This window comes from Megalobrama amblycephala, unplaced genomic scaffold, assembly GCF_018812025.1.
Source record: "Megalobrama amblycephala isolate DHTTF-2021 unplaced genomic scaffold, ASM1881202v1 scaffold484, whole genome shotgun sequence".
Classification (NCBI taxonomy): Eukaryota; Metazoa; Chordata; class Actinopteri; order Cypriniformes; family Xenocyprididae; genus Megalobrama; species Megalobrama amblycephala.
This window is the reverse complement of record NW_025953405.1, coordinates 158,474-170,018: the sequence shown is the minus strand read 5'-3', so window position 1 is coordinate 170,018 and position 11,545 is coordinate 158,474. Positions and strand designations below refer to the sequence as shown.

Sequence of the window (11,545 nt, the reverse complement as noted above, 5' to 3'; positions counted from 1 at the left end):
AGAACCAACATCACTGGTAAGAAAAATTAGGTTGCATATAAATGCTTATGTAAGAGGCTTCAATTTCACATTCTTTTCATTGTGGCAGCTCTTTATTGCAATAATATTTGCCACTGCATTTTGTAAGTTTTACCTATGTTCTGCAGGAGCTGAAGGAGAAGTAATAGGAATCCTTGAGTTTTGGGTGTGTTTACACCCTCAGGTGGAACTCACAGAACTTCAAATGGAAAGAGCCACAAGCAGAACAGCTGTTAGACAGACCAGAGGTTTGGAATGGGCTCATGGGGAAACAGAGGTAAATGCCATCATATGAAGAGCTTGGTTCCAAAACGCAATGAATGCCATTTTAAAAAAAAAATTGAGTTCCCACCAAAATCAGTATTGTATCTGGTCGGTATTGAAAAGTCATTTATTAATTTTGCGCAAAATGTGATATCCATCGCATTATTGTCATGTTTTCTCCCTTTCTTTTCAAAATGCGACAAACGCCAATCTCCCTTCTCTGCAGAACGCAATATGTCCGCTCAACCAATCACAGCGCACCATTCCACGCACTGTAAACAGTAATGACGGTGCTCTGAATACACCCGGCATCCTAGTTTTCCTTATCTGCTTTGTACTTTGTGATCAACAAAAACAGAAAAAATGAATGATTTTGACAGAATTGATGAACCTGTGGTGGTTTCTGCGGTGGGGAAGAAAATAGTGGTTTTCATCTTGCCGCTTTCTTGGTAAAACACCTTTTTTCTCAAATTAATCAAAATGGATTTATAGCATTTTGGAACCAAACTCTTCATACAGTAACTCTACTCTACAGTAAATGTAAACTGAATGTAATGGCTCAACTCAGAGCAGCACACCATGGGAATTCTCTTAGTCCCTCTCCTTCCCCAGCACCACCTGCCTAGATCTGCTAGGGGGTTCTTCCTAATTTCCTTGCAGTAGCTCATATTCTATTCCCTGTATTTATGTGCATGTTTTGGCAGTAGCCCTCACTCATGCCAGCAGCTGCAGCGTAGCTGATCTAGTTCGCCAAGACAAAGCCTATGCACATTACATTCTCATAAATAAAATGCTGTTCAAATCTATTCCAAGCATTGTGGGATGCAGCTAGCTGAGCTTTAGAGTTTTTTGACCCACTAAAGTAGGACTTTAGTACATCTTTATATGTAATTACATAATTCTATTGTCTTTGAAATATGGTTGAAGTGTACTAGGATTTATGATAAACAAAAATATACTTTAATGTCAGTTCTATTGGATTGTATGTCATGTATTTAAATATATTTGTAATTAAACATTTGTATTGATGAAGTTGCAATTTAATACATTTAAAATATATTAATATCAAATAAACTCACTACAGTTAAAATTATAATCAAGTGCTTTACATGTGCTTTAGTACATTAGTCAGCACATCAATGTAAGTGTACTTCTTTCAAGAACAAAAAAAGATTATTAAAACACTTTAAAATTAACTTTACTTTGACATTATTACAAAATGCACTTTTTAAAAGTGTACTAAGTGTGTTAAGAAACAGTCATTATATCATATATCTTTAAGTAGTGGCCTTTCAATTTATTTACTTTTAATTTCATTTATATATCTGCAAGTACAACTTCTTAAAAAAAAAAAAAAAAATTACAATAGTGTAGGGCTGCATCTGTAATCATATACTTCCCTGTTATACTGCAGTATGTGACAAGAATAGTATGTCCAAATTCACAGTACTCGTAAAAGAATGTTCAAAAAGTATCCAGATGACTTACAGTACTACTTCTGGTGAGATTCTAACCTTAACCAGTGCTGCAGGGAGGAATTTCCGCTGAACAGGTTTGGGGGAAATGTGAATCATGTGAATATGCGATTTTGGATGCAGCCCATTACTATTTTCTGCCTGTAACACAAATGGAGATATTTAAAATATGGGTAACACTTTACATTAAGGTTCCCTTTGTAAATGGTTTATAAAGGTGTTTGTTAATGAGTAATAAGTCATTTAAAAATGCATTATAGATCATTAATAAGCAGTTATAACTGCATGAATAAAAAGGGCAACTTTAATGCAATACCTGCCAAATAGTGAGCCATTTTTAACTCACATGTTATGAATGCTTAGTAAATTAATTTATTCACACTTATTTAACTCAAAACCAGATTCTCGATTTATTTCATGACACAGCAAATATTGACCATCATAATTACACTGAAGGGTGTAGTATTTGTGGTTTTCTTATTAATATCTCAAGACTGCCACTTTTCTTACTATGTTGCTTACCAGAAGTTTCTGTCTTGCCCATGATACTCTCCAAAAAGATTGTGATGCCTATCTGCAGCAGTGTATAAAAACTTATTTCTTGTTTATCAAGATGAAATTCAAACTTTATATTGAAAATAAAACATAAGATAATAACCTGTGAACCTTAATGTTGGGTGGACACTTGTGAACCATTTATTTATTTATGAGTTATAAACACTAATAACCTGTGAAAGTGAACCTTAATGTAACGTGATCACAGGTGAACCATTTATTAATGAGTTATAAACATTAATAACCTGTGAAAGTGAACCTTAATGTAAAGTGATCACAGGTGAACCATTTATTAATGAGTTATAAACATTAATAACCTGTGAAAGTGAACCTTAATGTAAAGTGATCACAGGTGAACCATTTATTAATGAGTTATAAACATTAATAACCTGTGAAAGTGAACCTTAATGTAAAGTGATCACAGGTGAACCATTTATTCATGAGTTATAAACATTAATAACCTGTGAAAGTGAACCTTAATGTAAAGTGATCACAGGTGAACCATTTATTCGTGAGTTATAAACATTAATAACCTGTGAAAGTGAACCTTAATGTAAAGTGAACATATGTGAATAGCCTAATTATAATAATTATTCTAATTATTAGAACGAGCCTAATTATGATAGTCAATTTTTGCTGCATCATGAAATAAACCAGGAATCTTGTTTTGAGTTAAATAAGTGTGAATAAATTCATTTATTAAGCATTATAACATGTGAAGTTAAAAATGTCTCACTATTTGGCAGGTATTGCGTTAAAGTCGCCCTTTTTATTCATGCAGTTATAACTGCTTATTAATGATTTATAATGTATTTGTAAAAGACTTATTACTCATTAACAAACACCTTTATAAACCTTAATGTAAAGTGTTACAAAAATATGGAATATTTAGTTACAGTCTCTCCAAACTGCTCTTTTTCATACAGTGAAAGTATGCAATAACTAGGCGCTCCAAAAAGACAAAATAGAGCAAAGAAACACAAAAAGTGCCATTAAAGTATTTCATATGACTTGCTCTTAATTTCATAAAAGTCATATATAAGTCATATAATAGTTTTGTTTGAGGAATAGACTAAAATATATTATTTAAATGATGCCCTCCATTGTAGCTAAACTGTCATTCACACAGGCACATAATTTAATTTTTCCAGTTGTATCCAGGTAGAACAAAAGTCATGGTTCAAGTAAATGTTGAGAATTTTAGTTCAGTAGACTGATTACAGTTAAATGTCCATATTATGTAGCCGACACGCACATTTTGTATCAAGCTAATTTCAGTTATGTGTAATATGAATTCATTGTGTGTTGTTCTCTTGCAAAACTACTTATTTGACTGAATTTATTACCTCAAACTTTTTTTGTGTTTTAGGAGATGTATGATTACGGCGTAGGGATACCCAATGAGCTTGAGGTGGTACTGGAGCGCTGTGTGGGCCTCAGTACTCCGCTGGCCAGGAATACTCCCTGATGCATACTTAACGTATCGCCTTTATGACCTACCACCTCATTCTACACCCATAATTCAGTGCTGTGTGGATCCTGTCTTTGAGGACTCAGCGAGCTATCCATTAGCTGTTACCACAGATGTATTAGAATACCTGAATGTGGGCAGTCTGTGGGTTTATGTGTTTGATGACAGCGAAAGTCAGACTCCTCCCACTTATTTGGCAAAGACACCAATTCCACTACGAGCCCTTGCAGTAGGCAGACCAATCAGAGGTAATCATTACGATCAAGATGCAATTAAACAGAACCTTAATTAAACAACATAAGTGGGAATTTAATTCTGTGTATACACTAGCGGGCAAAAGTTTGTAATAATTAAGATCTTTTTAATGTTTTTAAAAGAAGTCTCTTATGCTTACAAAGGCTGGATTTATTTGATCAAAAATACAGTAAAACAGTAATATTGTGAAAAATTATTACTATATAGAACGGTTTTCTTTTTTAATATACTGTATTTTAAAATGTAATTTATTCCTGTGACGGCAAAGCTGAATCTTCACCATTACTCCAGTCATGTGTCACATGATCCTTCAGAAATAATTCTAAAATTCTAATTTGGTTCCTGACAAATGATGAAAATTCAGTTTTGCCATCACAGGAGAAAGTCATATTTTAAAATATATAAAAAAAAAAGAAAACGTGTCTTTTAAATTGTAATAATATTCCACAATATTACAGTTTTTACTGTATTATTGATCAAATAAGTGCTGCCTCTGTGACTTAAGAGACATAAGAGACTTCTTTCAAAAACATTAAAACAAAATCTTAATTAGTTTAAACTTTTGACCAGTTGTGTATATTTAGTAAGTAATCATATTTTTTAAACCAAATATGCAAGATTCAGCCAAGAGAAACAAATAAAAGTAACAAAACATTATATTACCCTGGGAATCAAATGTAGAACCATAACCAATATTCACGAAGGCAAAGGTTAACTGGTGAGTAATGTTTACTCTGTTCCCTGCTGTCAGGTGATTATGTGCTTAGAGACCCTGCTGGCAGTCCAAGAGGAATGGTAAGGGTCACTCTCAGGTGGAAATACCCCTTCCAGTCACCTGAGACACCATCAAGGCAAAGAGAAGGAACAAAGAAAGAGAGGATGGTGCCGAGCACTGAGGTGTCACAGAGACCAATTGCAAAGCCCAGGGTGAGTGTCTGTGAATGACAATAACTGCCCAAAGTAATTCAACAATATCAGCAATTTAAATTACATTTTTCAACTTAATTTCAGTCCCAGCTTCGGCTTCCACCAGACCATGGAGCCAAGACCAATGACATTCACCAATCCACACCCATTAGAAACCTTAAAAGAGGTTCAATCTTACCCCTTCAGTCTCCAACCATTCAGGTGTCTGAACCCTCTTCGAATCATCAGAAATCCTCTATCTAGTGCAGGCCAACCATCAAGGTCAGTTAGAAGGAAGCAACAACGCACTGCAGCATTACCTGTTCAGGAAAAAGTGAAACCTACAACACCCACCATGTCTATTAAGTCAACTGAGTCCAAACAATTTATGGACTTCAGACCATCTTCCTCAGAGCGGAGCACCCCTCGCAGCCAAAGGAGCTTTCGAAGCAACTCAGCACAGGTAAGGAAACTGTGAAGGTGTAACAGAAAATGTAACAGGAAGATTTATGAGTATTTAAATCAGTCAGTTCAAATGTGTCTTCAATACATTTCTTTTAAAGCAAATAACAATGAAGAGGAACAGGAAGATGAAGAACAAGAGGATGAAACAGAACATAGAAGTGAGATTTTCAAAAGTCACTCTTTCATTACACAAGTTATTAAATATTGAGTTTAAGCTTCTTTTTACCTCTTTTATCCAAAATAGCTCAAAGTGATGTAGACGCCCTTCAGTCTGATGAATCAAGAGATTCAAATGGAAGTGATGTCATCATAATCCCTCACCCTCCAAAGCCACGTAAAAAGGTGATGGTCACACAGTTGACTAATAGACATAAACTGGAATCTCAAAAATTTGAAAAAGCAAAAATATTCTTTGTAGACAGATTAGAACTGGCTCCCTGGGTTAGCCTGGGTTTTCCCACATTTTTCTCTTGCTACCACTGTCACCTCTGGCTTGCTTACTGGGGGACTGAAGCATTATGTGTTGACTTTCTAGGTGCCTAATTAAATTGCTTAGAGGTGGGCAATATGAACGAAAATCTTTATCACAATATAAGCAGTTTTCAGCCTAAAAGTATTTACCAAGATTTAAGTCATTTTCAACCAAAATCTTTACCACTATTTTAAGTAATTTTCAACCAAAATCTTTCCCAAGATAAGTCATTTTTCAACCAAAATCTTTCTCAAGACACAAGTCATTTTCATTTAAAATCTTTACCAAGATAAATGTCAAACCAAAATCTTTCCCAGTCATTTTCAACCAAAATCTTTCCCAATATATTTAAAATCTTTACCAAGTCATTTTCAACCAAAATCTTTACAGAGACTTGCCATTTTCAACCAAAATCTTTCTCAATATACAGATCAGTTTCATTTAAAATCTTTACCAAGATACAAGTCATTTTCAACCAAAATCTTTCCCAATATACAAGTCATTTTCAACCAAAATCTTTACAGAGACTTGCCATTTTCAACCAAAATCTTTCTCAAGATACAGATCAGTTTCATTTAAAATCTTTACCAAGATACTAATCATTTTCAACCAAAATCTTTCTCAAGATACAAGTAATTTTCAACCAAAATCTTTAACAAGATACAAGTCATTTTCAACCAAAATCTTTCCCAATATACAACCAAAATCTTTCCCAATATACAAGTCATTTTCAACCAAAATCTTTACAGAGAGACTTGCCATTTTCAACCAAAATCTTTCTCAAGATACAAGTCATTTTCATTTAAATTTTTACCAAGATACAAGTCATTTTCAACCAAAATCTTTACATAGACTTGCCATTTTCAACCAAAATCTTTCTCAAGATACAGGTCAGTTTCAACCAAAATCTTTACCACTATTTTAAGTAATTTTCAACCAAAATCTTTCCCAAGATAAGTCATTTTTCAACCAAAATTTTTCTCAAGATACAGGTCAGTTTCAACCAAAATCTTTACCACTATTTTAAGTAATTTTCAACCAAAATCTTTCCCAAGATAAGTCATTTTTCAACCAAAATTTTTCTCAAGACACAAGTCATTTTCATTTAAAATTGTTACCAAGATAAAAGTAATTGTCAACCAAAATCTTTCCCAAGATACAAGTAATTGTCAACCAAAATCTTTCCCAAGATACAAGTCATTTTCTACCAAAATCTTTACCACTATTTTAAGTAATTGGTAACACTTTACAATAAGGTTCATTAGTTAAAAATTAGTTCATGTATTAACTAACATAAACTAACCATGAGCAATACATTTGTTACTGTATTTGCTAATCTTCGTTAACGTTAATTGATGAAAATACAGTTGTTCATAGTTTGTTCATGTTAGTTCACAATGCATTAACTAATGTTAACAAGATTTTAATAATGTATTAGTAAATGTTGAAATTAACATTAACAAAGATGAATAAATGCTGTAGAAGTGCAGTTCCTTATTAGTTCATGTTAACTAATGTAGTTAACTAATGCTATCTAATGAACCTTATTGTAGTGTTACCAAGTAATTTTTCAACCAAAATCTTTCCCAAGATACAAGTTATTTTCATTTTCAACCAAAATCTTTATCAAGATTTAAGTCATTTTCAACCAAAATCTTTCCCAAGATACAAGCCATTTTCAACCAAAATCTTTACCACTATTTTAAGTAATTTTCAACCAGAATCTTTACCAATAGCCTATATAAATAATTTTCAACCACAGTAAAGAATGACATCACAATATAGTAATCCTGCCTGAAACCAGGGACGCTACTAACTGAAATTAAACCCATACTGTACACTATATTTTTCAAAATTCTTGCTTAAATGACTGCTAATAAAATTTGTAAAATGTTAAACTCACATCATACTCTTTGACAAGTGGCTATGTTTCAGAAAGCCAATCGTATCTTCATTGATGCTTTTTGAGTATTGTACACGGTCACTTAGAAGAAAACTGACCATTATATAAAATACCTTAATTACTTTTGAACGCTTAGGCATTTGCCAGAGCATCAGAGCACATTTGGAACATTTCATGAAGTCAAGCTGGCATAGCTAAAACACTTGTTTTCATGTACTTGCATAGGGTATGTACTTGAATCTGGCCTTAAATGGGAAGAGTCAGCTCTTTGTTAACGATGTTAAATCAAACATTTGTCTTTGTGTCTCACAGGGAGACAGACTCAGAGTGGAAATCCTGTCACTCTCTTTTAACCCTTCTTCCAGTGTTGCACTTGACCATTCAGTGCACCAGGTGTATGTAGAATATCGTCTTCTAGGTATTCCAATGGAGACAACAGAAACGCCCATGTCTCTGCGTAAACCAACAGATGGAGAGGAAATACATTATAACTTTACACGAGGTAAGGTCAATGAAGTCAAATTGATCAAATTCATGTGTCTTGACCAGATTCTCTTCGATGGTAGAAGTCTTTGTCCTAACCATCTGCAACGTTTAACATCACTCTGTGTAGCCCCATCCATATTGATGTCTCATTGGTCCAAACTTCCATTCAGCATACAGTAGCTGTATATTAAACATCAAATATGTTTTGATTGACTGTGATTTGCACCACCTTTCAGCATGGAATAACTTCCCCCTGGAAACTTGCAGCACACTCGATTAGAATAAACGGTTAGCAGGTTTAGTTTTCAAGTTCCTACTGAGTAGTAGGAATAAAAATGGAACTTACAAAGAAAAATGCTATTGACCCACCCTTGTAAAAATTAAGTTTCACACTTTTAAAAAGAGTACTTATTACAGAAATAATGCACTTTAAAAGAATATTATTACAAACTGACTACATTCAGTTTGTAAGAATATTTATGGACACTTAATTGCATGTTAAAGGTGCAATATGTAAGGATTTTGCAGTAAAATATCCAAAAACCACTAGGCCAGTGTTATATATTTTGTTTACTTGAGTACTTACAATATCCCAAATGTTTGCAACTATTTGCAAATAGTGAGAAAATTGCAATTGCAATAACCAAGGCCCCCGGGATGTGTGAGGAGTCGCCTGTCAATTTCGTCATACCCGCGTTACCCTCGGTTTCCGGTTTTATTTTGTAGAAACCATGGAAACACCAAAAACGCTTTATAGCACATCAGAATAAATGTAATTTTTTAAAGCTTGACAAAAGATTATTACGAAGTTATTATTAAAAAAGGATTACAAGGATTACAGTTTTAGTGTATTAAAGTGTGTTAAGAAACATAGTCATGAAAGTGTACTCTCTTTATGTACACTTAAGTGGCCCTTTATTTCATTTATATTATATTATCTGTAAATACATTTTACAATATGTATATTTTTGTAGGGCTGTCAATGTAACATTAATTTGGCATGATTCATTTAAAAAAACAAAACAAAACAAAATTAAAAAAAAAAACACAATGTATTTATTTGTTATAGTTATTCATGTGAATTCATTGGAAGCAGCTCCTCTGAGACATTACCTCTACACCATGCTGGAAGGCACAGACCCCAACCAGGGCAGGTAAACAGAGAGAACATGATATAATGATAGATGTAACACTAATAATAATTTCCCATGGAAATAAAATGAAAGATTTGTAAAGAAGATCTTAATCTCTAGGTTTCTTTTCCAATCCTCTAGGTTAAAGTTCACAGTAGTCAGTGAGCCCATGAATGAGCAAGAAGAATGTGAAGATGTCGGCTATGCCTTCTTGGATTTACGAGAACTTCTTCTGACTGGAAATGATGTTATTGAAGAACAGATTGATGGTAATATTCAGTCATTTTAAAGGAGACACAAATATACTTGAAATACATGCGTAAGAAATATATGTATTAGTGTCTGTTTTCATCTCTCAGTTGTCAGCGCAGATGAAGAGCAGGATGTGGTTGGAAAGCTGAAAGTATCTGTAGAGGCCGCACAGGCTCTGACTGGAATCTATCAGGAATATCATCAGATTGTGAAGAGGGATAGAAGAGAAACCAAAAACAGCACAGAGGAAGAGGAGGAGGCAGGAGTGATACAGAAAAACAATGAGTTGCATGTGCTTGATTTTGAAGTTGATGAAGACAGCGATTTTTACTGAAACTCTACAGTCTGAAGATATGCTCAAACCAAGCCATGGTCTTATAAGGAACATCACTGGATTTTTTTTTTTTTTTTTACCCTACAGCAAAAATGTTGCTCTTGTGACATTCTGACCTCAGTCTCAACTTATCAAATCCTTTGATATTGTCATGTTTCAATGATTCTAAATGTGGAAGTGGTTTTAGCCACAAAATGATTTTATATTATATTATGGTGCAGTTGGGCAAGATAAAAATCTCTAGAGATGAAGATGTGGCTTGGAAAAAAAAAGGAAGTGAAATAACTTCCTTTTGACTCATTAGCTGATGTTTTGTTTTTTCCATTCTACTGTACTTTAAGCAGAATAATGGTTGGGTAAATATGGAAGTAAATCAGTAGCAAAACATGAGAGGTTGCTGATTTGAATGTGAGAACTTGTAGCATTAATATTTGTATTTGTAAATTGAAATTTACACTCACAACCCTGACGCGAAACGCTGAATGTTTTGATTTGCACACACAGACAACAATCAAAACACCCGTTTTACGAAGTTGTAGTTGCAGATTAATAGTTACAAATGTGTAAAATGGCATTCACAAATACAAAATGACAGACACAAATGTGTGTGACATATTTACTTTTGCACTTTACTTCAGTTTCACTGTACAGCTTCAAGTCGGCACTTACAACCTCTCAGATCTGGCAGTACAAGTTAAATTCCTGGCGCTTTGACTTTTGCTACTCTTTTTGCGATATTCCTGGTGCAAAACTTACTTGTGCACTTGAAAGCAGATGTGAGAGAGCAGAGAGCGGGGGGCGGGGGGAGGCGGGGAGGGGTATAGACCTTTTTCACAAGAATCGGAAATCACGTGACGCAGGGTAAAGTTAGTTCCGCTATGCGTCTACGGCTATTAGATTGATATGCTCTTTTCTCAAATATCGCTTCTTACCTTTTCTGTTTTGTCTGTTTTCCAAATAGCTTTTCTATAATCTACAAAGAAATTATTTTCTACTTGTTTGTAGCTTATACAGCTACTCAGACCGTTGATCGAATTTACCGGCAGGTGGATTTATTACGAGCCGTAAGCTACAGTAAAGGCTACGCAGCTACTCATTCAGCAATTTCCCAGATCGTATTACGTACGACGAACATTATTTATATAATTTATTAATTTAAAAAAAAAAAATTAACTCCCAATATATACTTTAATGTGGGATATAAAGTCGTGAGATACATATATTGTCGTGAGTTTAATACGTTTTAAAAATATATAGCATGTTAATCTCATATGGCATCACATCCCACATTCAAGCATATGTTATAATTAATCCTGATCGATTAAAATGATTAAACTAAGACAATTTCCAACACCACACTGTACACAACTATCAGTCTTTGCATGTTGCAACAGCACAACAATACTGTGCATAATACACACTTTAAGATGATGACGACAGGAAAATGAGTGAGAGATGACTTAAGTGTTTATATCCAGAAATATCCAGGGTGCGAGCGGTCCTGCTTCATGAATCAGAGGATCAGGCTTGTGTGATAAGGATCTGCCAGTCGATCA

At 34.1% G+C, this 11,545-nt stretch overlaps 1 protein-coding gene across 1 annotated transcript; it reads left to right on the top strand.

Annotated features, from left to right (window-relative positions):
- Positions 1-146: 146 nt before the first annotated feature.
- On the top strand, positions 147-10,289 carry LOC125261787 (X-linked retinitis pigmentosa GTPase regulator-interacting protein 1-like; the record flags this gene model as incomplete). The annotated part of the gene is given in 12 exon segments (XM_048180338.1): positions 147-295; positions 3,682-3,756; positions 3,758-4,031; positions 4,790-4,965; positions 5,050-5,205; positions 5,207-5,401; positions 5,525-5,567; positions 5,654-5,751; positions 8,097-8,286; positions 9,340-9,424; positions 9,545-9,672; positions 9,763-10,289. Coding segments are annotated over 12 exon segments (1,796 nt in total), but the record flags the coding sequence as incomplete, so codon positions are not given.
- Positions 10,290-11,545: the final 1,256 nt, after the last annotated feature.